The sequence below is a fragment of the Drosophila innubila genome, assembly GCF_004354385.1.
Source record: "Drosophila innubila isolate TH190305 chromosome 3L unlocalized genomic scaffold, UK_Dinn_1.0 0_D_3L, whole genome shotgun sequence".
Lineage (NCBI taxonomy): Eukaryota > Metazoa > Arthropoda > Insecta > Diptera > Drosophilidae > Drosophila > Drosophila innubila.
The window spans coordinates 5,655,338-5,680,614 of NW_022995376.1; the positions used below are offsets into that span (position 1 = coordinate 5,655,338).

General features: G+C 37.9%; 6 protein-coding genes and 1 non-coding gene across 7 annotated transcripts; 2 read left to right on the plus strand and 5 right to left on the minus strand.

The window, feature by feature from the left end:
• Nucleotides 1-377: 377 nt before the first annotated feature.
• On the minus strand, nt 378-2,754 carry LOC117787214 (gamma-glutamyl hydrolase). The gene is made up of 4 exons (XM_034625680.1): nt 2,473-2,754; nt 2,146-2,196; nt 1,139-1,368; nt 378-1,073 (listed from the first exon to the last, which is right to left on the minus strand). The coding sequence occupies exons 1-4, from the start codon at nt 2,691-2,693 to the stop codon at nt 460-462; spliced, it is 1,116 nt and encodes a 371-aa protein (XP_034481571.1). The 5' UTR covers nt 2,694-2,754; the 3' UTR covers nt 378-459.
• Nucleotides 2,755-3,079: 325 nt separating this feature from the next.
• On the minus strand, nt 3,080-4,179 carry LOC117787215 (iron-sulfur cluster co-chaperone protein HscB). Its single transcript, XM_034625681.1, has 3 exons — nt 3,949-4,179; nt 3,779-3,891; nt 3,080-3,719 (listed from the first exon to the last, which is right to left on the minus strand). Exons 1-3 carry the CDS (start codon nt 4,153-4,155, stop codon nt 3,332-3,334), a joined length of 708 nt encoding a protein of 235 aa, XP_034481572.1. The 5' UTR covers nt 4,156-4,179; the 3' UTR covers nt 3,080-3,331.
• Nucleotides 4,180-4,406: 227 nt separating this feature from the next.
• Trnai-uau lies at nt 4,407-4,501 on the minus strand. The gene is made up of 2 exons: nt 4,464-4,501; nt 4,407-4,442 (listed from the first exon to the last, which is right to left on the minus strand). It is a non-coding gene; the product is annotated as a tRNA-Ile (tRNA).
• A 178-nt stretch (nt 4,502-4,679) lies between these two features.
• Nucleotides 4,680-5,312, minus strand: LOC117787192 (mediator of RNA polymerase II transcription subunit 10). Its single transcript, XM_034625644.1, has 2 exons — nt 5,099-5,312; nt 4,680-5,034 (listed from the first exon to the last, which is right to left on the minus strand). Exons 1-2 carry the CDS (start codon nt 5,218-5,220, stop codon nt 4,755-4,757), a joined length of 402 nt encoding a protein of 133 aa, XP_034481535.1. The 5' UTR covers nt 5,221-5,312; the 3' UTR covers nt 4,680-4,754.
• A 154-nt stretch (nt 5,313-5,466) lies between these two features.
• LOC117787385 (programmed cell death protein 5) lies at nt 5,467-6,973 on the plus strand. The gene is made up of 3 exons (XM_034625893.1): nt 5,467-5,626; nt 5,925-6,045; nt 6,593-6,973. Exons 1-3 carry the CDS (start codon nt 5,576-5,578, stop codon nt 6,814-6,816), a joined length of 396 nt encoding a protein of 131 aa, XP_034481784.1. The 5' UTR covers nt 5,467-5,575; the 3' UTR covers nt 6,817-6,973.
• Nucleotides 6,918-9,274, minus strand: LOC117787384 (protein disulfide-isomerase TMX3). Its single transcript, XM_034625892.1, has 2 exons — nt 8,201-9,274; nt 6,918-7,567 (listed from the first exon to the last, which is right to left on the minus strand). Exons 1-2 carry the CDS (start codon nt 9,113-9,115, stop codon nt 7,178-7,180), a joined length of 1,305 nt encoding a protein of 434 aa, XP_034481783.1. The 5' UTR covers nt 9,116-9,274; the 3' UTR covers nt 6,918-7,177.
• Nucleotides 9,275-9,611: 337 nt separating this feature from the next.
• LOC117788361 (U3 small nucleolar RNA-associated protein 4 homolog) lies at nt 9,612-12,573 on the plus strand. Its single transcript, XM_034627112.1, has 3 exons — nt 9,612-9,831; nt 9,896-11,714; nt 12,335-12,573. Exons 1-3 carry the CDS (start codon nt 9,713-9,715, stop codon nt 12,452-12,454), a joined length of 2,058 nt encoding a protein of 685 aa, XP_034483003.1. The 5' UTR covers nt 9,612-9,712; the 3' UTR covers nt 12,455-12,573.
• The last annotated feature ends 12,704 nt before the right edge of the window (nt 12,574-25,277 follow it).

Genomic DNA, 25,277 nt, shown 5'->3' on the forward strand with positions numbered 1-25,277 from the left:
AAATTATTTAAAATTATTGCAAATAAATTGTAAGATAAGCAACTCAGAATGGCTATGGCATTCAAAATTTTTCATAATTTCATTGTTGCAAGGAAGGAATACCTAGAAAGCCCCGTTCTTGCTAATTTTTTATTGTTCTCTAAATTTCGATTTGATTATCTTTGAATTTTTAATTATATTTTTCCCAATCCCTATCACCATTTTGTATTCTTTAGTTTTATCATCTTTAATTTGAATTGATAACAGAAGTGGCACATGCTGTTAAATATGACGATTCTTCGAAATGAAAGAAACATACTCAAGATTAGATTAGAGTAATAAATATTACTCATTACTAGACAAGTTAATAAATGTTAATAAAAATCAATGCGTATTTTAGTTATAGCCATATTTATTGATAAATAAACACAAAAAAAAACAAAAAAAAAAGATTTTTAAATAAACTGTGATTGCTCACTATTAATTTTTCTTTGTGGCACAGAGCGCAGAAAAAGCGCATGCCGCAACGGTGACGAGTTCGATAGTCTGTGTTGCAGCGCCGCCGCCCTTAGGAGGATAAGGATAGGGCTGGGGATAGGGACTATCATCATCGCCGCCATAGCCATCGCCAGCTTCCAAGTTGAAGAGATATTGCTGAACATAACCGGAACCCATAAGCATTGTATATTTTGGATTATAGTTGTATATTAATGATCTCAGCTGTTCTGTGCTATTGACGAATTTGTGAGGATTCTGACGCGCCTGGCTGATAAAGAAATCGGCAAAATACTGGGAACTCTTCACCGCCGAGTCGGTATGTGGAATTTTGGCACTAACGAATTCATAAAGAGGTTTCTCAGGATGAAATTGGACGCCATAAAACGGATATTTTAGATGCTCAATGGAGGAGACGAACTCAGCGCCATGTATATCGTGGTTCAGGGACATTATGCGCCAGGAGTTGTTCAGTGGTGGTCCATCAAAGCTCTTCTCCGTATAGCAATAACGATGATAGTTGTAGGTGATATTTTCATTAGTCAGTGCTGTTATAACCTCATCGCTTGCACCTTCAAAGAGGCGACTCTGTTTGTAATCTACAAAAGATATGTAAATCTTTAATAGCTGTGATTATCTCAGATATTCGCACTTCGTATCTTACCCTGTTTGAATTCCAGGGGCAGTGCTTCTCCCAAGGATTCGCAGTCACTGCGCGTCTCAATGCCATTGGCCATTTTAAAAACGAGCAGTTCCATGCCGAGGCATGTGCCCCACACTGGGAAGAAGGTGCCATTATCGTTGATCTGCTTGGCAATCCTGATCAGGTGCCCGCCAGCATCGCCATAGCCATTAGTCTGATTGAACCAGGTTGCACCACCAGGCAACAGTACACTGTATAGAGAAAATCAATCAATTAAAGATAGTTATTATTATTATAAAAAAATTGATATCAAACCGAAGATAATTAATGAATTTATGATACTGCATTAGTATTTTAAACATATATTTGTTTGATCCAATTTTATATGTCAACAAGAAAAAAATTGGTCAAATAGAACTTTTTTAGTTCAAAAACCTGGGTTCATTTCCCCACCTTGCCAAGTCTTGAATGAAATATTATAATAAATACACACCGTTTAATAAGAATGACAAAATTACCTTCCCCTTCAAATAAAAAAAAACCACCGTATATTAATACTTTAAGCTAATACCATTAAAATATTTGAAACCCTCATAAGCTGTCATTAATCATTCGATATATGAACAACAAAGTTTCTTCGAATTTGTATAGTATTTCTTATAAAAACAATCTTTTAAACATATGGGCTTACAAAAAGGCTGAGTCATGTACAATCTAGTAAAAACAATTGTTCGAATAGTTCAAATTTCAGACTCTAAGGGTATCTAGTATAATTATTTAAAATTATTAATTTAAATCGTATTTCTTAAACTTTAAATAAATAAAAAGGTAAATTTAAAATAATTTAAATATATTTAAAAACAAAATAAAAATTTATAGTAATAAAACAATTAAATAAAAATATTATTGTATTTCTTAAGTTTTAAATAAATAAATAAGTAAGCTTTAAATAATTTTAATATATTTAAAAACAAAATAAATATTTTATATAAATAAACTAAATAAATATAAATATTATTGCAACTCACCCATTGATGTTCTGCAACAGCTTCTCATAGTAGCTCTGATTACGACCGATCCTATGGAGAGATAGACAAAGAGAGGGGTGAAAGGAAAGGGGAAACGTTAGGAAATTATGACCAGTACAATAATAATAAAATTTTCCTGACAAAGGCGGACTTATCGCGATTGTCAGGCAAACAAACACAGATAGTAAATTATAAAACATCTTAACAACAAAAGTGGCATTACTATAATTTAGGGTCCGACTTGATAAGGTGCATGTGATTATCAGTTGCCAGTGTCAGTCTCAATTTCTATTTTAATTTCAAATCTCAAGTTCGAATCTCACTCACCAAATGGGAACCACTCTGCCACCCGCACCCTCCACAAATTTCACATATGAGGCGGCAATATAGCTGGTAGCATTATATTGCAGGGCGATTTTGCTATCGGAATGCACTTCCTGTGCCAGGATGCCAATGATTGGCGACACAGTTCCATCCACATCGGCAATCGTGGGTGTTATAAGATATAGAACTGCTAGGCACCCAAATAAGCAAAGTATCCTCGTCATTTTCCAGTCTAGTTTCTGTGCGCAGTTCGCTCAATGAACTAAATAGTACTGACATTGCGAAACAAGAAGCGTTTCCAATTTAAATTCAATTTGCGCTACAAATATCTGGCAAAAATACCACACTATTGTCGAAAGTACGAGTGTATGTGTGTGTATGTCTGTATGCAGGTCTGCGGGTGTTTGCGTCACACTTGACTGCATGTGTGTGTGTGTGTACACTATACTCGTCGTATGTGGGCATACATCGATTATAATACTATCACCAAGCAATGATTTGTCGTTTTCACAGGTGCAGGGGAACTTTTATCTGCTTTTTGGGCCAGCTTTAGTTGCCGCTAAGAAAACCGGGAAATAGGAGAGACAGAGAGAAAAAAAAACTTGTTTGCTCGTTTTGTACATTACGTTTTGCCATTTGCACTTTACGACCGCAAGTAATTTACAACAATAATTAACAGCAGCTTGTCAACGACACCTGTGATTTTTCATCACACACACATATTTTTTAATCGATCATCACTGGAAACCCTTTTGGTCGCTCGCACTGTTATCAGCTGTTTTATCGTCCACTGTCCACTGGCGCAGCCAACTTAGCGTTGCTCGCACCTATCGATGACCGATCAACTCAACTCATCCCTAATTCAGAGGGACATCAGTAGTTGTTGTTTCCTTTTGATGCTGCTTTGTATGCTATGCAGATATTTCATTTCCACAAGTGTTGCCTTCACTGCAGCCAAGTCGTTTGCCTGGAAATGTGTGGAAAGCTGCAGTGCATTTGTTTCCAGTTCCTTGGCTATGACCGTATTTAGCTGTTCCAAGGCAGCGCTGTCTTCCGCCTCCTCCACCTCCTCGTTGCGTTCCATCATGGCAATGAGAAATGTTGTATTTAATGCACTGTTGTCTTTTGGCATCTCCTCACCCTCCAGCTGCAACATATACTGGCCACGTTCCACGGGCGCTGATAACGTCTTGTAGGCCTTGTTTATCAGTGAACTCCAATCCGCGGAATTCGTCTGCTCCCGTGAGGTTCTGTTGAATATTCTAATGAGTATCGAGTATCGCATTCTTTCTCTTAAAAAACTACTCACTTGTTGCTGTATTTATCCGGATGCACATGTGTTTGAAGCTGACGAAACCGCTGCGTCAGCTCTTGAGAATGCACGGCAAATGTTTTAGGAAATTCCAATAAATCAAAGTAGTTCTACAATTACAAATATTTATATTAATAATGCATTCAAACATTCTATTGGCTACTTGCAATTTTATCATCCACATCCTGTAAGCTTCCACAATCCTCACATATCATTTGCTTTCCAGGCTTTTGGCAGTTCCAGCAAACAATGTTGGAAGACAGTGACACATAGCGCACCTGTTGATAACTATAATACCCGATATTCCGTCTGATCGTTGGTGGACATTGTAATCCACTAAAACCAGTTTTTAGAACAGCAACAACACTGCGCATTTTATGAGAAATATTGAGTTACTAATTACACAAGCTGCCAAAACAAAAAACAGCTGGCAGACTACATTATGCCGACAGTCTGGCAGCACTGTTGCTCACATAAACTTAAAGCAAACGCATTTAATTCATTTTAGCAATTTAGCCGCGTATTGTATGCAATTGTATGAGTGTGCAAATTTGAAATTTAAAAAAAATGTTAAATACATATTATAAATAAAAAAAAAGTAAGCAACACAACAAATCGCTGCTGCTGCTCCAGGTGAGGCTCGAACTCACAACCCCGGCATTGCTCATACACAGTTACTGATTATAAGTACCGTGCGCTAACCAATTGCGCCACTGGAGCCTTGTGAAAAAAATTTGCCAAATGGACGATTTGAAATTACAACACAATTCCTGCCACCACCCCGAAGCCCCCTCTAATACAGGCTTACAGATTCAGGATGTGGGAACTGTACGTCAATAACAGAGACAGAAAATAACACTAAATTATGATACAGCCCGCTCCCATTAAGGACATTATCTAAGTACATAGATGCATATATTTTCACTTAAAAAACATACAAATGAGTCTTATTATTATGTGCATTTTCTATTGCCTAGATCGAGTCTTTTCTATATGCTCGGTAGTTGTTCATCTCTGTGGGAAATGTCTTGTATAATTCCAGTAGTAGATTTGACTTAAACTTCTTCAAGCTCTCGATTTTGCCCTTCACTTCTTCATTCTTCGCCAGCGCCTTCTCTACACAGTCCTTTGTGTACAGTTGGGGATTCTTGTCCTGGTCGATGTAGTCGAAGAACACCTCAAATGGCACATACACATCCTGCACCTGTGGCCGCAACTTGTCAATTTCCTGGAGGCCAGTGACCAGACTGTTGCTGCAATTTCCACAAAGTATGTAAATAAGCATAAACAGAAAATATAAATTAGTATACTTCTTACATTTTCTGGTTGAGTACATTCTGTCCCTGCGGTTGAAAGTCGCTGACGATTATGCGTATTTGCCGCACATTCTCGATGAACATTTCCAGCTGAGTTTCAAGATTTTCCAACGGCGAAGTCATTTTCACCAATTGTTTACCAAATTCACCACTTCTTTTAAACAATTTACGTTTTTCTTTTAAGAGCAACTTGTAAGCACAGCTGTTTGATTGTTTCTGTACTCTTCTTCTTATTTTCCCGCCAATAGCATGCAATGAAATGCATTTTATCGATATTTAATATTAATATCGATACTATTAACGATACTCTTCTTCTTCAAAACCAACCATTCACACACAAAAATCGATATATATTCATAGTTACTCGATATTAGATTCGTCTGTCTGATATTACACTGCCTGCCGGAGAAATTGGAGTGCATGTTTAATTTTTTATACAAAACTTTGTTAAAATAAACAAAAAAGAGGAGCCTTTAACATGTCGGACGGAGATTTAGATGCACTACGCGCACAGCGCATGTCGCAATTCGTAAGTAACAAATAAGGGGACAATGTGATTTTGTTCACTTGCCGCTGGATTCGTGATTTGCCAAATGCCAAAAATAGACACAAAATACAAATTGAGAAGTTGCAATGCGGCTGAGACACAAGGAAATTAAGCAGAGAATTTGGCTAAATGTCATTCGCCTGGTTCACAGTGCTCTATAGCAATGCATGACTCATTATCTTTGTTGTTGTTTTTATTGTTGTTGTTGATTGGCGCTGTTGCCGCATCTGTGAAAGAAAGGGTATCTGCTGACTAATATACCTTTCCATTGAACACGCAGGGTGGCGGCGGTGGCAACGATGCCGAGAAGCAACAGGCCCAGCAGGAGCAGATGCGCGCCCAGGAGGAAATGAAGCACTCAATCCTCTCCCAAGTGCTAGACCAACAAGCACGCGCCCGCCGTAAGTAATCCTACAGTTAGTCAAGTAATTGTTGTGACAAAATTAAAAGATTCACATATTTGTTTATTTAATATAATAAATTTATTATTATTAACTTGTTTTAATAAGTAACTTAAAATAAGTAAGCCGTAATAATCCTACAGTTAATCATGTAATTATTGTGATAAAATAAAAAATTTCACCTATTTATTTATATATATGTATATTTAAAAAAAAACTAGACAATTACAAATATTTAAGTTGTTCTTATGAGTAACTATTAGAGAATAAGTATGTAATCATACAGTTAGTCAAGTAATTGCTTTGACAACATTAAAAAATCACAATTTTGTTTGTTTATTACTTAAAATAATAAACAAAATTATTTTTCTAACGTGTAACTTAAGATAGTTAAGCTTTAAAGTTACCAAAATTAATTATAAAATAATAATATAATAAAAAAATAATCCTTGAGCTGTTCCTTAAAGGACCCATATACATTATTTCATTAAAATTAAAGTAATTTTTATTTCAATTAATTTTTGTTTTCGATTCCTTAACATTACAGTAAACACACTGAAAGTGAGCAAACCGGACAAAGCTCAGATGTTCGAGAACATGGTGATTCGCATGGCGCAGATGGGTCAAGTGCGTGGCAAGCTGGACGACGCCCAGTTCGTGAGCATCCTGGAGAGCGTGAATGCCCAAATGCCACAGAGTAAATCCACCGTGAAGTACGACAGACGCCGTGCAGCCATCGACAGCGATGATGATGAGGATTATGGTTGCTGATTGGAGATTGTTTGATAAGTCAAATGCTAACTTAAGTTTTCCTTTTACACCGATACTGAAACTGAAACTGATACATACAATTCACACACAAACACACGTGCTTTAGATCATGGTAATTACCAACTATGTTTATTAAATTAAAAAAAACACACATCGAGCTCTCGAAACTCTCAAATCTCTATGGATACATTTATAATTCTTACAAAAAATGATGCCAACAGCCAAGAAAGGAATTCGAATTCTGAACAAGAGTTCTTCTATAAGCAAATGCCATTTAATGTGATTAAAATAAGACTAGATTTGGCTTAGTGAAAATTGCACTAACAATGAGATGAATCTGCTTCCTTCTTCTACTTCAACTTTACTCCCTCTTCTCGTGATCCTCCTCCTGTTCCTCTTCAGAGACCAGACAATCGCCACAGAATATGGAATACATGATCAGTGACAGAAATCCGAGTGGAAGTCCAAAGATGACAGTTGTCAGCACCGGATTACCCTTCCACATCTCACGCAGCGATCTCTTCACCTCGAAGAGCGCACGATTCACACGGACAAAGTAGGTGTCTCCGCCGTAGACTGTGGCGCTCTCATTATTAATTGACTCCAGGAATAAATGCAGAGCCTGGGGCGTCATCTGTATTGGATCGTCGTCGGGTATATAATGATGCTGTGTCGTGGAGTTAAGTGCAATCAGATGAGGCGTCGGCAATTGATCCAAGATTATGGAATGTGCTATAGATGGTTCGCCAATCTGCAAAGGAACGGTTTTAAATAGGAATTATCACTTGGTTTACTCGATTTGCTATAAGAATGCCGAAAAATAGTCCCAAGAAGTCAAAAGTTTTTAAAATAACTTAAGAAATTAAAACTAGAAACAATGTAAGTTGGAAACTAAAATTTAATAACTTAAATTGGGAATGTTGTTATTAGAAAATGAATAAAATGGCAAAGAAAATTGGGAAGACAACAATCAGGTAAGGAAAAATTAATAAAAAGGAGAGAAAATAAGAAAAGCCGGAAATTAAATTCATATTTGAGGTCTTTCTTATCTTAATTCTTCATAATATAATCAAAATATCTAAATATTCCTGGATGGTCATGAAAATGTATATCATTATTCGAAAAAAAATTGAAAAGTAACTGAAGAAAAGTTAAGGGTATTTTTTTTCTAATACTAACTAATTATTTGCTTAGTTTTTTCTTAGTTTTTGAATTTTAAATATAGTATTTCGGTACTTATTTAAATTTCCTAATTATTGTATCCCAAATGAATTGCTTAATTTAAACTCCTAATTTAAGATTGCTCTTAGGTGTTTTCCCATGTTTGAGTCATTCTTATAAGTATGTTTGATCGGAATTCTTATAGAAGTAGTAGATTACTCACCCAGCCAAACTGAAATTTGTCATGATAACGCGGACGATGTTTGCGAATGACGCCCTCGACCATGTCGCGGAATTCCAGCTCATGGGTGGCAATCTGACTCAATTTGTCCTCCTGCACCACAGCGAGAACCAAGTACTTCTTGGTCTTGAGCAGCTGGTGGATGTTGAAGCGGGTCACCTTGGGGAAGAGTGTGAAACGCTCCACATTGACCCACTGGAAGATGGTTTCGTTGACATCATTGGGATCCATTTGATGGGCAACGTGGCCGTGTGGATAGAAGTGATGCTGCTCCTCCTTGTAGACAATCACCGCTGGCAGTTTCTCAAAGTCAAAGTGCTGGGCTGCAATGTCCTCGCTGGTGGCATAGAAGAATCCGTGCTCCTGATAACCCTCGGCAGCTGCATAATACGTGTCCCAGACCACGCCCTGTTGCTCGCCCACGAACATGAAGAATATGGTGTGGGAGCCCTTGAGCATGTCCACGCTCTCGGTGCGGGTGACCAGCTGTACGGGCGGACCGGACATGCGCAGGGCGTAATCGACGAGCTCATCCTTGCTGCGGTCACCGGCATAGCTGAACTCCATGTTGCCCTTGATGAACATGATGGTGGGATAGCCACGCACCTTAAACTCCCTTGCTGCCGCCGGATACTTGGTGCAATCCAGCCGTCCCACTCGTACATTGGTAGCATGCAACGCTTGTGCGACCAGAGCGAAGATTGGCTCCGTTTTCTTGCAATAGCCACACCATGGCGCATAGAACATGACCAGCCACTGACCCTCGTGGCGCACATCGATGAAGCGGTCACTCAACTCCAGAACCCGCGAGGATATCGCCGGAGTTCCGAGAACCAAGAGGAACAACAAAAGGAAACTCCAGCTCCAGATTGACTTTGCCATGTTGTTGCTCTGCATTGTGTGTGATTGCTGATTGTTATTGCATGCTCTAAAACGTGCACGTTGTTTACTAATTTACACAGTCATCAATTATTATTAATTCAATTAGCAATTATGAATTCCTTTTTCTTTCAACAACACCAAACCACCCCCATTTCCCTTTGTTTAGTTGCGCACAGTGCTGCCAACTTGTTTTTAAAGTCATGCCGTAACAATAAAAGGGCTGGCAGGCTTGGTTCACGTATTCATGCTCATTTTTACACTTTGTAATCAATTTCCAAGGCTCCCTCACTTTTATTTTATCTAATATCAAATTAAAAATGTTTAACAAATGGTTAATTTTTTGTCAAATTATTTGCAAAAATAACTAATTAAAATTTATTTAAAGCGCCGTTCTGCGTTTTGTGATCACTCCCTAAACGATGAGTCGTGCATATCGATATCACTTGCTATTGTTTGCAGTCGCTGTGAATGGCATTGTTTACATCGCGGTTGCAGCAAGCTGGCAACACCAGCAGCAGCTCTAAGAAAGTTGGCAGCACTAACACAACACGCTCGCTGCACGTGTGAATGTGTTTTTAAAAATAAAAACTTTAAATTTAAGCCCGCTTCACAATGAAAGCCAAGTCAAAAGGAATCGCCAATGTGCACAATGTGCGCTTCTACACAATAAAGCCGCGCGCCATAGTGAGTCTGGCCTATAGTAAAGTGCTGAAATGTTTGGCGCTCAGCCGGTGAGTTCAAGTTGATTTCATTTTAAAATAAGCAAAGTTGAATATTAATTGTTGAAATTGCTAGCGAGGATGGCTCCATTGAATTGTGGGATATGAATTATGCACCGTATCTGGATCGTGTTATACAATTGACGTCCGAGACGGCAGTGGAAGAATTGGCCTGGGCAAGCAAGCGTCTCTTCTCCGTGGGATTGTCGGGGAAGCTGATCGAGTGGGATTTGGAGAGTCTGCAGCCACGCTGCGAACAGTCACCCACGGGCAATGCACTGTGGTGCCTGGATATAAACAGCGATGAAACAGAACTGGCTGTCGGCTCCGAGGAGGGACACATTAACATAATGAGCATAGAGAACGACGAGATTAACTACAAAACACTGTTTAACAAACAAATGGGACGCGTGCTCTGCTGCAAGTTTGACAAACCGGGTGTGAGACTAATCACTGGCTCCGTGGGCGCTGTGCGCATTTGGAGTGTCAGCAAGGGAACAACACTGCACACCATGACACTGTCCAGCAAGTTTGTGATTGTGCACTCTTTACTCGTGCTCAGTAATAACACCATCATTGCGGGTGATTCAGCTGGCTTTGTGACCGTGTGGAATGGCGCCAATGCCACACAATTGGAGGCCAACCAGGTGCTGGATGCCAATGTCTTTGCGCTGGCCATTAACGAGAAGGAGGATCGTCTGGTGTGCAGCGGCAAGGAGCCACCATTGATCCGTGTGCTCAGCAAGACACAGATTAAGCGTGAGGAATCCGTTTGCGATCGTTGGATCAAGTTTTTGCAACGTGAAGCTCACAATCACTATGTAAAGTCGCTGATTGTTGTGGATGACCATGTTATATCTGCTGGCGAGGATGGCCTTCTCTGTATTACATCCATTTCCAAGACGAGCGGAGCTATCACCAAATACGCACCCTTTCTGCCAGGTCCAGTTGCTAGTGTAGCTCCTAGTGCCAATTTACTGCTGCTGCGTTATCCACAAAGCCTGCATCTGTGGAAATTGGGTGTGCCGCAAGAGAATACACATAAGCAAACCAGCATTGGAGGTGCCGGAGGGCTTCAGCTGCTGCAGACACCCGATAAGCTGATTCAACTCAACGTGGGAGCCACCAAGTTTATACAGGCAGCTGCCATTTCACCCGATAGCTCCTGGATTTGTTACTCCACAGTCGATGAGCTGCGCTTGAGTCGCCTGAAAGCTAATCCTCTGGCCGTGGAGCGACTGACGGAGAATCTGCCCGCTGAACTGGAGGTGGCCAGCCATATCAGCTTCTCCAAGAGCAACCAGCTGTTTCTGATCCACGCAGAGAGTCGAGAACTGCGTTGTTTTGAGCTTAAAAAGAATCAGGTTAACTTCCTGTACAGCGTTTATCTGAGTGCTGAACTCAAGTCACCCATTAGCCATGTGTTGGTGTCGCCTTGTGGCAACTACCTCGTTGTAGCCACCTCCAATCATCTGATTGCCGTTTGGCAACTCAATGGCAAGGAGTCAAAGCATTTGCTCAACTTGCCACGCTATAAGGCTGGAACCACAGCGCTGGCCATGCACGAGAACAGTCCACGTCTGGTGGTTGCCTATGCCAATGGACGCATTGTCGACTACGATCTGTCGGCTCGTTGTTTTGTCTGCGAAACTGGCAAGCATTTTGTGGGCAGCTCACGGACGCATTGCATCAAGGGTCTTCTCTTGGATCCACAAAATCCCAACATTGTCATCGCCTACAACGAGATGCACTTCTATGTCCTGCAGAGCCTTGACAGGAAGGATGATTCCCTCAAGTCGCCCAGCAGCAAGACCAAGCGTCTCAGTATTGCAAATGAGGAAGCAGTCAACAAAAGTGTGCGCCGTTATACCTTCAAAATGAGTCTTATGCGCCAGGTGAGTGACGAGTTCATGCAACTGCTTAAGGATTACCTATTAGAAGATTGCCAAAAAATACTAATAACATTAAAATAAGGGAAAATATTAAGAAGCATTGAGCTAAGAAACTTGTTGTAAAAAACTCCAATTTAAAAGACAAAATTATTTAGAAATAATTTCTCACTTACACTTTATCAATAACTTCGAACTCTCATAACTTTGCCAAAACTTAACCGATTTTAATGTGGAATACCATTTTGATCATTATTTGGCCTCTATTTTGATTCTGCATCAAAATCTTAATTACTTAGAAAATTCGATATTTTGGTCATCACTGTCATATTTTTCCATACCTACCCCTTAACACTTTATCAATAACTTCGAACTCTCATAACTTTGCCAAAACTTAACCGATTTTCATGCGGAATATCATTTTGATCATTATTTGGCCTCTATTTTGATTCTGCATCAAAATCTTAATTACTTAGAAAATTCGATATTTTGGTCACTTTATCAATAACTTCGAACTGCCATAACTTTGTCAAATATTAACCGATTTCCTTGCGGAATGTCAATTTTATCATAATTAATAACAAATTATTTTCAATTCAATTCAATTGTGTTTCTATCTTTCACAGCATCTGGTGCAGGCGTGTCGTCTTGGGGATCAGGAACTCGTCACCATTAGCATACAGCCCAAAAATCTGCTGGCCCCGCTGCCGCCACCCTACATTCGCAAGAAGTATGGCGCGGCATAAGAAGAAGAAGAAGAAGGAGAGGAAGATGGAGACGAATCCAAAATGGAGTAGCTTAAAATCCTATTGTAGTTTCTACCTAGTTGCATATGTCCGAATGAATACATTGTAAATTCAACAAATGTTTAAAATTGTATTCACTGAAATTTGTCAAAATTTGTCTCTGTCAGCAGAGAATTGGAGAAAGAGAGAGGGGGAGCTTGAAGCACCCAATGTATGTATGTGGCCAATGTTGCCTGCAATTCGTTTCGTTTTGTCGCTGGCATTTTTGGCTGTAATTGTTGTTGGCTTGTACTATTTCGTTTTCGGCTTTTATTCTGTCTCTCTCTTTTTTTGTACTCTCTTGTTGTAGCTGTTGTTGTTGTTGTTCGGTTTTACACTGTCTAGCCAACGTCTAGACAAGTGCATACCACACAGACAGTCGAAAACGAACACACACACACGCACACACACACAGAACGAGTCAGAGAAATTGTCGATGCACAATTCAACTTTTGGCTCAAAAACTCATTGCCCAGCTCGCCCTCAACCCTTCCTTCCCCTTTCCTTCCCTTCCCTCCCCCTCTCTGACCTGTCTCTGTAGCATAAAAGTATCCTGCAGCCATATTCCGTTGCAAGGATGTGCTTTTTTTATTCTTTTTTCACTCTATTCGTATTTGCATAAAAATTTTTGGCTAGCATAAAATCAGTTTTTCCTGCTGCGGTTGTGTGGGCGTTGTGGGCTTTGTGGGCGTGCCTTTTGGGCATTTCGTCGGCCGCATTTGCATAGAAAACAACAAAGTGCCAAATAGACATAAATAATGAGTGATGAAATTGTTCAGCTTTTAGACTCGCTCACAATTTAAACAGGTGCTGCAATGACATTAGCTGAAAAGCGGTCTAAATATGGTAAATTGGCTTAAGCTAGCTTTAGGGAGCATTTTGCTTAAATAGAGCTTTGGTAAGTTTCATCTGCAAAACTTTTATAATAACAGTTTTATTCAATTTTGCTTTTATAGCTTTAAGTTACGTTTTAATATAAAGCTCTTAGCAGCTTTCAAAGATAAATTTCATTTCTAAGTTATGTTTAAGTCTTTCAAGAGCTTTAAATTTATTTTTGATGAAAAAACTAATATTTGATGTCATATTTTACTTAAGTACAAAAGTTTTCATGTACTTCCAAAGCTAAGATTAAAATTAAAGCTCATTTTTAGTTCAAGTTTATTGTGAGTATTACTTTTCAAACGAAAGCTTAAATATGCTTTTAGCTTTATTTTCCAGGTACTTTCAAAATTAAACTTTCAGATTAAGCTCATTTTTAGTTAAAAGGCATTCATTTAAAAAATTTCGAGGTGTTTTCGAAGCTACATAAAATTGCAACTGTGCTTTAAAATTGCATTAGAACTAATGTTAGTGATTTGCACTTAATATTTTGAAAAGTTTTCAAGCGCTTTAAAAATTGGATTACTATAAAAAATGTTTTTTTGTTGAAAGTAGCTAAATTCTTAGAAATTGTAAAATTTGTGTTATAACAAAGCTCGTGATTTAAATTAAGCGCTAAAATATGATACATAAATTGATTATAGAGATTTCGGCTGGGATTAAGTAATAGCTAAAGTTGGTAAAAGTACAACCATAAGTCAATGAAGAAATATAAACAAAGCTTAAAAATGGATAAATAGACAAATTATATAAAAACTGTGAAGAATACGTTTCAGCTGTAAGCTAGGATTAATCCTAGATAAGATATTTAGCTGCTTCGGCTAATAAGTCGAGTTTTCACTGTATAGAAGGCTGATTAAGAAATATTACGCATACGCCACGTGCGACACATTGGAAAACGCAACGCATGCAGAGCGTGTAGTGAATTCAATCACGCATTTTGGCCAATGTAAGGGCATTAAAATGCACTTATCAGCAGAAGAGTGGGAAGAGGAGGAGGAGGAGAAGACAACGGGGAAACTTATGCAAACTACGCGACCAAAAACAACTAAAGTCGGAGAAGAAGTTGGAGTCGAGTCGAGTTGAGTTGAGTTGCGTTTCGTCTAGACAGCGAGTGAAAAACTTTGACGGTGGCACAAAACTTTGCTGCCAACACAAAAGCAACAATGTTGCCACACAGTGTTGCACCAATGTCTGCAGCGGCAGGGGGAGGGTGGCACAAAGTTTAATGCGCTGACACGGCAGACATTGTGTCGGCGGCCGTGGCGAACAATGCCTCAAATTGACATTTAATTGGTTTGCAAATTAGCCGACGCGACGCCAGGAAGTGAAAATGCCTCCAGCGGACGCATTGGAATGCGTTGCAACAAATGATGCACTGCCTCAGACTCTCCCTCTCTCTCTCTCTCTCTCGCTCACTTGGCCAGGCTTAAACAACTAATCAACCCTTGGTTGAAAAGAGTAGAAGCGCGTAAATTGGCCGCTAATGAACGAAATGAGATAAAGCTTAATTTGCATTTAATAATATTAACGCGTCGTTTTGTGGCACGTATAAAATGTGGTGCACAGAGAGAGAGAGAGAGAGGGAGTAGGGGTGGTAAAGATCTGCCCGTAGGGAGCATAAATCGCATGCGGTTGTCATGACACTGCACTCCTTGCAACCTTGCGACCCCTGCAGCGGTCTAGACAGCGAGACAAGGAATTCTGATGCTGCCAGAGGACAATGTAAGGACAAACGTGGCACTGTCTGGACGGAATGGGGATGGGGATGGGTTTTAGGGGTTGCTGGCAGTTGGGAGCATCGTAACTTTTGAATGCAGCTAAAGCTGATTGAATTTTATGCTCAACAAAAAAGCAAATCAACTTAAAATGCCAACGTGATAGCTGCAAAATCCAGCAGTCTCTTACTCCCTCCTCACCCTTACACTTCATCCCCTACACTCTGTACCTCGCTTGACCGCAAATTAAGCGGGATTGCAGGCAACCAAAGAGGCTGCACTTTGGCCACAATGCGTTGGGGCATTGAAAGGTCATTGGGTGCTGTTTCCAAGTGGGAAATGGGTACGCTTTAGAATCCTCCTACTCCCCCTCTTCATCCCTTTCTGTAATTTGAGCTGGCTTTGCAGCTGCGATTCATTGAGAGTTACAGCACATTGACAGCGTCAGCAGAAAATGTTCGCATTGAATTTGTGTCCTTCTGTTTGCCAAAGGACAAATGCACAATAAACTGTGCTCCCTCTACTCCTTCTCCTTCTTCCCCTGCCCCTTACCTGCTTTAGTGACAAAGAGATAGTTTCATTTGGTTAAGCTTCCTGGTTGCACATTCAAGACGTTTGTTGCACACACCAAGTTGCACTTTTATTGCTCACTAAAAGTGCACTGAGAGAATAATATTGAAGAGAATAATATAAAAATTTACGAGAGCTGAGAAAACTTTAAAATAAGTTGAGAAAATATCATAAAACTATTTTATTCAATTTCCTTTTTTTTTGAGTATAATTTATTATAACTATATTTTTAAAATTAAATGAATGAAGTAGTTAAATACACAATAAAAAAAGTAAAAATCTCTTAAATTCTTAGTTAGTAAATGAGCACCGCGCATAAAATTCAATTGATTGCTAAATTAAGCATAAAATTCAGTTAAGCTACACAGAGCAAAAACACATTTATGTTTTTCAAATATTTAAAAATTAAAAAAGGTGAAAGGAAGACTGTCAAAGCTTTTAAATAAAATTAAGCTGATTCCAGTTTATTTAGTTTAGCAATTTACAAAAAAAATAATATTTGCCGAGTGGTCAAAAGTCCACATTATTTACCATATTTTCTAACCAAAGGTAGAATTAGAAAAAACTTGAAAAAATTAATTAAATTAAGCATATCAACTTAAACTTAATTCACGGAATTTGCTTAGCTTTTTGCGTATAATCTTATAAGCGATTTTTTATAATTTGTAATAATTACTTATAATTTTAAAATATTCGACGGCAGTGAATTCTTGAGTAACTGACGGGACATCAGATGTTATTATCTTAAATTAATAATAATGATTTCAGTATAAACTTAAATATATCACATTTTCTTTTCTTTAATAACTTTTCGCTCTATGTAGAACACTTGTATGCAACTGTTTATCCAACTTATCTACCATAAGTTCCGTTAAATTGCATAAAAGCTTTTAAAATTTGATTACAACTTGAAAAAAGCTTGGTTAACTCCCCTAACAATGGAATATGGCTAAAGCCAAAGTTTTTCTAACCAGTATAATAAATACTCCAAAGGAGGGAAGTCAATTTAGATAAATATTTAACAGGTGCGTGCATAATTGTGGTTATCAATGCATTGTTGTTGTTAACCACACACACACACACACTCTCTCTCTCTCACACACACACACACGTGCAACAAAAGCCGACACATTGTTGCATTTGTTGTGTGATTTTGTGTACGCGCTTCGTTTGCAAGTTGCAACCACAATTTAATTAAGCCAACAAAACCGACACGATAACGAGTACGAGTAGAAGAAGAAGAAGCAGCATGAGAAGGAGGCGCCACTGGCGGAAGCAGTAGTAGTGTATGTGTCAGTGTGTGTGTGTGTGTGTGTGTCCAGTCAACATCATCAGACACACTAAGAGGCAACAACAACAAGCTGCATAGACAAGAGGCATGCCACGTCTGGTTGAAGTATCCTATGTGGTAAATGAAAGGGGAGGAAGGGGCAGAGGTGGAGGGAGGGAGGTAGGTAGAAAAAGGGGGACAATTGACCGCAAACAGAACTGTGGAAAATGACTTGTTGTCGTCAACGTTATGCCCCATTGTTGCCCCCTTGTTGTTGCCACCATTTGTGGCTGTTGCTGCCACGGGGACCTGTTAGCCTGTTGGCTGCCAGTTGTGGCGCTCTAATGCCGCTGCCCCTTCCCCTTCCTCTACTCCTAGCCCCCCACTTTGTTATTGTAATAATTTGATTAAATTGAACGCTTTAAGTGATTTGCATTTTAAATTTCAATCAATATGACGCGCACCACCAACAGCAGCTGCTGCTGTTGCACCACCGAACCACCGAACCACCAAACTGTCAGTGGTGGTCAGTGGAGCCAAAAAGGAAGTTGTCTGGCGCCAAGTCTAGCTGTGTGTGTATCTGTGTGTGTGTGTGTTGACTGTTTGCAAGCCTCTTGCATTTAATGATGTAGAAAGCATCAATGGGTTGTCTTCTCCAACTCTAGCTCCAGCTCCATCTGCCATTCTATCTCTTTCTCCTCTTGCCTTTCCACCTCATCTTTATCATTCTCCTCTCTCAACAGCAGTTGTTGGTCAACTGAAAATTGCTCACTTTGCTGGCGGAAACCATAAACCGTTGCTGTGTCGCTCTGCCCTCCTCTCCCCCTCTCTGCCCACTCGCTTAGTCTATACCCCGTTGTTTAGTAGCTGCCTCGGTTTAGCGCATCGGAAGTAATGGCTAAACCTAACGGTTAACGCCCACTGCTCCGATTGCATTAAGTGCTAAATTATTTTGTCACCTGCCGGAATTGTCCATGACTGTGACAAGGTTCACTTTAATTGAAGTTCCCTATAACACAAGCCAGAATTAACAACTCTTAAAACTTGGTCAAAATGGAAACAGTTTCTATATATTTGGAGCATGACTTACTATAAATATAGATTGCAGCAGATATTCTATAAGAGATCTGATGAAAATTAAATATTATATTCAAAATTGCAGATTTAAAATTTGCCATTTCTTAAAGGGGGGACCCTTGGTATCGAACCTATAAGCTAGAGAAAATTATATTCAAATGCAGAATGAATTAAGAGGCCAAACTAAAATCAAAATGACATTCCGCTTGAAAATCGGTCCAGTTTTGACAAAGTTATGTAAGTTTAAAGTTGGTCAGACTTTGAATCTAACAACTTTTCAAGTCAAAATATTTGTTCAATTTCACATGATTTTTTACAGAAAAATGAAAGCTATCAGAATCAAATTTAAAGTGTTGTTTTATACTATTTACGATATAAGAAGTCGATTAAAAGTGAAAACTTGAGATTTAAAATTTTCAATTTTCAAAAAATCAAAGGGGGGACCCTTAGCATCAAAACCATGATCTAGAGGAAAAATCAATAAAATTTGAATGCAGAATGAATTAAGCTGCAAAACCAAAATCAAAATGACATTCCGTTTGAAAATCGGTCCAGTTTTGACAAAGTTATGTAAGTTTGAAGTTGGTCAGACTTTGGATCTAACAACTTTTCAAGTCAAAATTTTTGTTCAATTTCACATGATTTTTTACAAAAAAATGAAAGGTCTCAGAATCAAATTTAAAGTGTTGTTTTATACTATTTACGATATAAGAAGTCGATTAAAAGTTAAAACTTGAGATTTAAAATTTTCAATTTTCAAAAAATCAAAGGGGGGACCCTTAGCATCAAAACCATGATTTAGAGAAAAATAATTTTTTTTACAAAATTTATTAAATTTAAATGCAGAATGAATTAAGAGGCCAAACCATGATTAAAATGATATTCCGTTTGAAAATCGGTTCAGTTTTGACAAAGTTATGGAAGTTTGAAGTTGGTCAGACTTTGGATCTAGCAACTTTACAAGTCAAAAATTTTGTCAGATTTCACATGATTTTTTACAGAAATTTAAAAGGTCTCAGAATAAAATTTAAAGTGTTGTTTTATACTAATTACGATATAAGTAGTCGATTAAGAGTGGTAACTTAAGATTTAAAATTTTCAATTTTCAAAAAATCAAAGGGGGGACCCTTAGCATCGTAACCGTGATTTAGAGAAAAATAATTTTTTTTACAAAATTTATTAAATTTAAATGCAGAATGAATTAAGAGGCCAAACCATGATTAAAATGATATTCCGTTTGAAAATCGGTTCAGTTTTGACAAAGTTATGGAAGTTTGAAGTTGGTCAGACTTTGGATCTAGCAACTTTACAAGTCAAAAATTTTGTCAGATTTCACATGATTTTTTACAGAAATTTAAAAGGTCTCAGAATAAAATTTAAAGTGTTGTTTTATACTAATTACGATATAAGTAGTCGATTAAGAGTGGTAACTTAAGATTTAAAATTTTCAATTTTCAAAAAATCAAAGGGGGGACCCTTAGCATCGTAACCGTGATCTAAAAGAAAATAATTTTTTTTACAAAATTAATTAAATTTGAATGCAGAATGAATTAAGAGCCCAAATTATGCTTAAAATGACAATTCTTTTAAAAATCGGTCTAGTTTTATGAAAGTTGTAAAGGTTTGAAGTTGTTTACAAGTCATAATATTTGACCCTTACCTTATCAAAATTCAGTTATGGCTGGAATGGCATGGTTTGATTAACGTGGGATTAACGTTTTCGAAATTATAACCTAAAATTTCTTGTTTATTAGGATATCTACTAGTCGAGCAAGCAGCTTTAGCTCAAGCATTCAAACTTGTTTTGTTTTAGTTTTTGCTGATTGCATTTTCTACTTTTTGTTGCTGTTGCATCAAGTGCAGTCTTTCTTGCTATAATTATTGTACTTCATCATCATTGGAATCATCATCTCTATGATCATCATCATCATCGTTATGATGATTCGCACTCATTCTTTATAGGTGGGCATTGTTCTAAGTCAGCCATCGTCGTCTTCGTCGTCATCGTCGCCATTGCCGCCGTGTGGCGCGTCTCGTCTCTGTTTCTGTCTCCTTCCGGCGTCAGTTTTGCAATGGCAACTTCCGGATTTTGGCTTAGGCAACGGCAACAACTTCAACTCCGTCTCTGTCTCCGTCTCCGTCTCTGTCTGTGATTCCGTCTACGTCTCCGACTCTGGCGCCTTCGCCGTCTCCATGTCCGACTGCAATTGCTTGTTTATGTGTGTTATTTTGCCGAAAAGCAAAGTCTAAGGACTTTCGTCTGAGTGGATTTCGCCCTGCACTTTTCCACTTAATTCATGCAATTTCGCATGCAATTTTCACTTGGCTTCGTTAAGCCGTTATTCTGGTTTTTCAATGCGCCTTGCTGCAAATGGGAATTCCATAAATATAACCGTTTCCATTTCGAACTTAGCTAAATCTCATTTAAACTTTCACTCAAATTGTTTTAACCTTAAGTCTCGGCTCTTTTTTCAGAGAACGTGATCAATATAAGTTTTATTTTAACAAATTTCTTGGAGAATTTCTCTTACTTATCCCTGTATTTTCTGTTCGCATACTTAACTATCTAATTACTAGCTTAACATTTATCCCTCCTCTTTTTGACCCTTCTGGTTTTTTAGCTTTCTTCAACTTTCAACTCCTTCCTCATCCTCATCTTTTATCTCTCTTCTTCCATATCTAATTTTTCTTTTAATTCAGCCTTATTTTGTCTATATTTCTTCAGCCTCTTCCTCTTTCTTATTCCTTTTTGTTTTCATATGTTTCTAATCTCTTCATTCCTTCGAATATACCTCTGACCATTATTTCACTCGTCTCTTTCTATCTCTCTCTTTATTTTTATTTCTCTTTCGCTTACTTATTCTTTCTCTAAGTCTTCTCTTTCATTTTATTTCTCACCTTCTTCTGTTAATTATTCTTTCAATTCAGTATCCCTTATTTAATCCCGAGACTTTCTCTACTTTTCAAGTAAATCTCCTCCAAATTTATTTCTTTTCTCTACGGTCTCTTTCTCTCTAATTCCCTCTCTACCGTTCCTTCTACTGCACTGTGTCTATCTCATGCATTCCTGATCTCTGCAGATTTCTCAAAAAAATAATTATGTTCTGTTGTCTTTTGTCGCTTTCCTCTCATACTCTGTGCGTTGTTTTGGGGCGTATTTTTGGACTGTTTGTAGTGCTGCTACCACCACTAAATAAGTCTGAGACTCTGATAATGCCATGCTCGTAATGAGCAGCCAACGTTGCTCCGCAGTCCCACTCCGAATTGGCCAAGAAGTCGCGGCAGACGCCGACCGGGCTGTGACTGAGGCTAAGACTATATACGCTTGGGAGGAAGAAAGGCGTATAGAAAGGGGTAGAGGGGTGGAGGGGTGAAGGGTTGGGTTTGGGGGCATGTAGCACGCTTCACGCTTGATTTTCATGTGGCTGTTGTTGTTTAAATCGCGCGCGCCGACAGAAGACAGAGAAAAACAGAAAACAGATGAAGAAAATGCTTTTCAATTTATTTTTAAGTACAAAAATAATTTTGTACGACAACAAAAAAAAAAAAAAACTAGTCGGAAAGTCGGGATCTCGACTATAGGATACCCGTTACTTATTTCAATATATATAAAAGTACTTTAAAGAAATTACTACCTAATAAAAACCACTGCATACTCTTAGGTGATTGTATTGAAATAATAACTTTATTAATTACTTTGGTTAGCTATTACTCCCGTTCTACTTGTACGATCTTGCTGCGGTTAAGTGAGGTTATAGATAATATTAACAGATAACGTAAATTATCATAAAAACTGCATTAACTTAAAAACTGCGATTTACAGAGGCGGAAGGGGGTGTGTCAAAAATTTAAAACAATATTGACCTGCGTGGGGTCTATAGAAATCTGTGTGCCAAATTTCGTATCTCTAGCTCTTATTGTGTCTGAGATCTAGTCGGATAGACGGTCGGACAGACGGTCGGACAGACGGAAATTGCTATATCGACTGGGCTGTTGATGCTGATCAAGAATATATATACTTTATGGGGTCGGAGACGCCTACTTCTCCCTGTTACATACATTCCAACAAACACAATATACCCTTCTGCTTATTTTTGAAGTAACGGGTATAAAAAAAAGAACAACCAAACTGAGGCGGTAAAAATAAAGGCACGACACACGCCCGTCGTTGTCGTCGGTTTCTAGCTGCCTAGCCGAAAGTACCCCCTACCACACCCCTCCTAGTCAGCCCCCTCCCTTACCGCCCTGTAGAGACTCTCTATAGAGACGATCGTCTATGTATATGCTCTGTCGTCGTGTGAATTATTGGAGACAAACGGGGAAACTGTTTTTATGTTTTAGCTGCGTTGGAATCGAGCATCGAGAATCGAGTTCAGTACGGCGCAGGTTTGCGAAAAGATCGCAGCGCATTTAACTGCAGACTGCAATTAGAGAGAAGTTTATAACGGTATCGGATAAGACGCGTCTGACTAAAATACACATGCACACATCACCCCTATAAAGACAGAGCTCTACACAAAATAAAAAAATATCATTAATAATTTCAATTATTTTATTATCAGTTCTTTTAATTTTTATTTTTGTGCTTGCGATATAAAAAGAAAACTGTGCAAAGTTTTTTCAACTTGCTGTCAGCGTGTGTGTGTGTGTGTGCGAGTGTGTGTGTGTGTGTGTGCCACAACAACTTCAGTTGCAAACACATTCTTCGCTGTCAGGTGTGAAATTCTTCGTTTAAGGAGCTGCAATTCTACGCTACGGTTTTTTTTTTTTTTGGTACAGTTCAACGGTTTAGTTTGCGGTTCGGTGCGGTTAGTGGTTCGCAACCTTTTTGGCTCTCTCGTTTTTGCCGGTTACATTTTGCGGTCTCGTCGTCTTCCATCGATTTACGCAGGAATTTACTCAATTTACGTTTGCTCAATGTCAAATTGGCGTTCGACTTTGGTATGTGCACACACACAAATACACACTATTGCAGCCGGCTAACCGAATTTAAAATACTCTAAGAAACCCAAAAAATTCGTAAAATATTTTACTAGAAGAAAACTATAAAAACAAAATATATTGTAATATTTTTTAAATTTGTCTATTTAATTTTAATTTTAATAATAATATTTAAATTTGGTTAAATATAAATTCTAATAGGTTTTTGTAACAAAACTATTATACTTATTACTATTATTTAGAACAATTCACAGTATATAGAAGTAATAATAGTAAGTAATAAATTAATAGATAAATAAACATTTTTTTTTCTGTTTTTTTTTTTTGTATTTTCATTAAAATTTCATATTTTGATATTTATAATTTTATTTTTTATTTTTAACATTTAAATGTACAGTTACATTTTTCGCAGCATAATCCCCTTTTGTCTATTAAAATTCCTAAGCTCCTATTTTCACATGGTTTTTATTTAAAAACAACTGGACAAGCCTTATAACAAATTCATTATACACTATATACATAGAAAATAGATTTTTCAGCTATCTATTAATCTATTATTTGTCTATCAAATGCCAGACACTTTTCGCTGTTATCGATAACAATTGTTATCGCTGCAGCATTGCACATTTGTTGCCCTCGTCGCACCCTTTGGTGGTGCAAATTCCTGTGTTAGCTGCTGCTTTATTTTAGTACAAAAATAAATTCAAGAATTTAGCGACTTGTTTAAAAATAAACTGGAATGTGTTTGAATTAGCTGAAAACGCCTATGGCCAAATGCCTTTGTTGTTGTTGTTGTTTGTTATTTTGTTGTTATTCTTGTTGCTGCTGATTTTGTATTTTCAATATTCTTTATAATGTTTTCAAGCAGTATGGTATTTCCGGTCAGTTGGATTAGTTGAGCTCATTAAAAAGGCTTTGTTTCGACTCAAAATTGAGACATTAAATATTGAAACTGTTCCTTGAACTTTTAGAGAATATTTTTCACCTAAAAATTACAATTAAAAATCTTGAATCAAAGATGACTACTTCTTCATTTTTTATCTATCCTTACATACTTTTTGAACAGCCCAAGTTTTAAAATAACAATGTTTATAACCTTTCTTTATCTTAAATAATAGTTTGCCTAAATATAAGCTGATGAAAAAAATCTGTTTCTAAAATAGAAAATATTTACAATTTTAACCATTTTTGTTCATTTATAAATTTTCCAAGCCGTATTTTATTATCTAAAATTAATTCCTAATTAAATCAGACTAACCAGACTTGTTTTTAAAGAGTATAACGTTATTATCTGATCAAAATGGAACTGGATTCTTCCTTTGCCAATCTCAATTCTACAATGACTCATTTGACAGGCAAAGTTTCAGTTTCTTGGCACTTGTCAGCACTTTATAGCTGCGGTTTATTTGGTTTGTTTTTAATACCCTGTTGTTGTTGTTGTTTTTTTTTTTTTTGATGCTTTTATTAATGATGGGTCTGAGTGAGTTTTTATGATCAACATAAATTGCAAGTTAACGTTGATCCCCGTGAAAAGGAAAAAGTCCGTGACGTGATAAAAAGTCAAATATAAAGACAGAGCAGAGAGCATAAATGAAGAGGCAATCAAATAAATTGCAACAAGCAGACGAAACACAAACAGATCAACAATGAAACAGTAGCCACTGGACGTTGCAACAACGATCGCTGTCTGGCTCTGGCTAATTGTGGAGACAGCACACACAGGGTAGGGGGAGGAGGGAGGTGGGTAGAAGAGAGGCAACATTTGCCAGATGATCATGATTCATGATCATGATAATGATGTTGATGTTGCTGTTGAGGTTTAGCTTGAGTGCTGCAGGAATTTCAATAAGAAAACAAAAAGCGTAAGAGCTGTAGAGTGAGAGAGGGAGAGAGAGAGGGAGTGAGAAGAGAGAGAGAGAGATAGAGTGAAGAGCAGAGTTGAAGGCCCTGTCTTCGGTCTGAAAGATGCATTTTAATGCCGATCATCGTAACGTTTTATTAAAATTTCTCTGCTGTCTCACTTTAGTCTATCTTACCTCTCTCTCACGCTCGCTGCAACTGCCTGTGACACTTTGGGGTGCAACATTGTGATTTGGTATAGCAAAAAAACGCTATATATTAAATTAAAGTCAGCAGAAATTGTCAACTTTTGATTGAAGAACTACACCAAAATAAAATAAAATAAAATAAAATAAAATCAAATAAAATAAAATAAAGACAATTAGTGAGCATAACATAAAGCGAGTGAATGAAGAAGCAGCAGGAGAAGAGAAGAGAAGAGAAGGTGGGAAGGGGAAGAGGGTGCAGGGAAAATAGTCTGTTGTTGTCT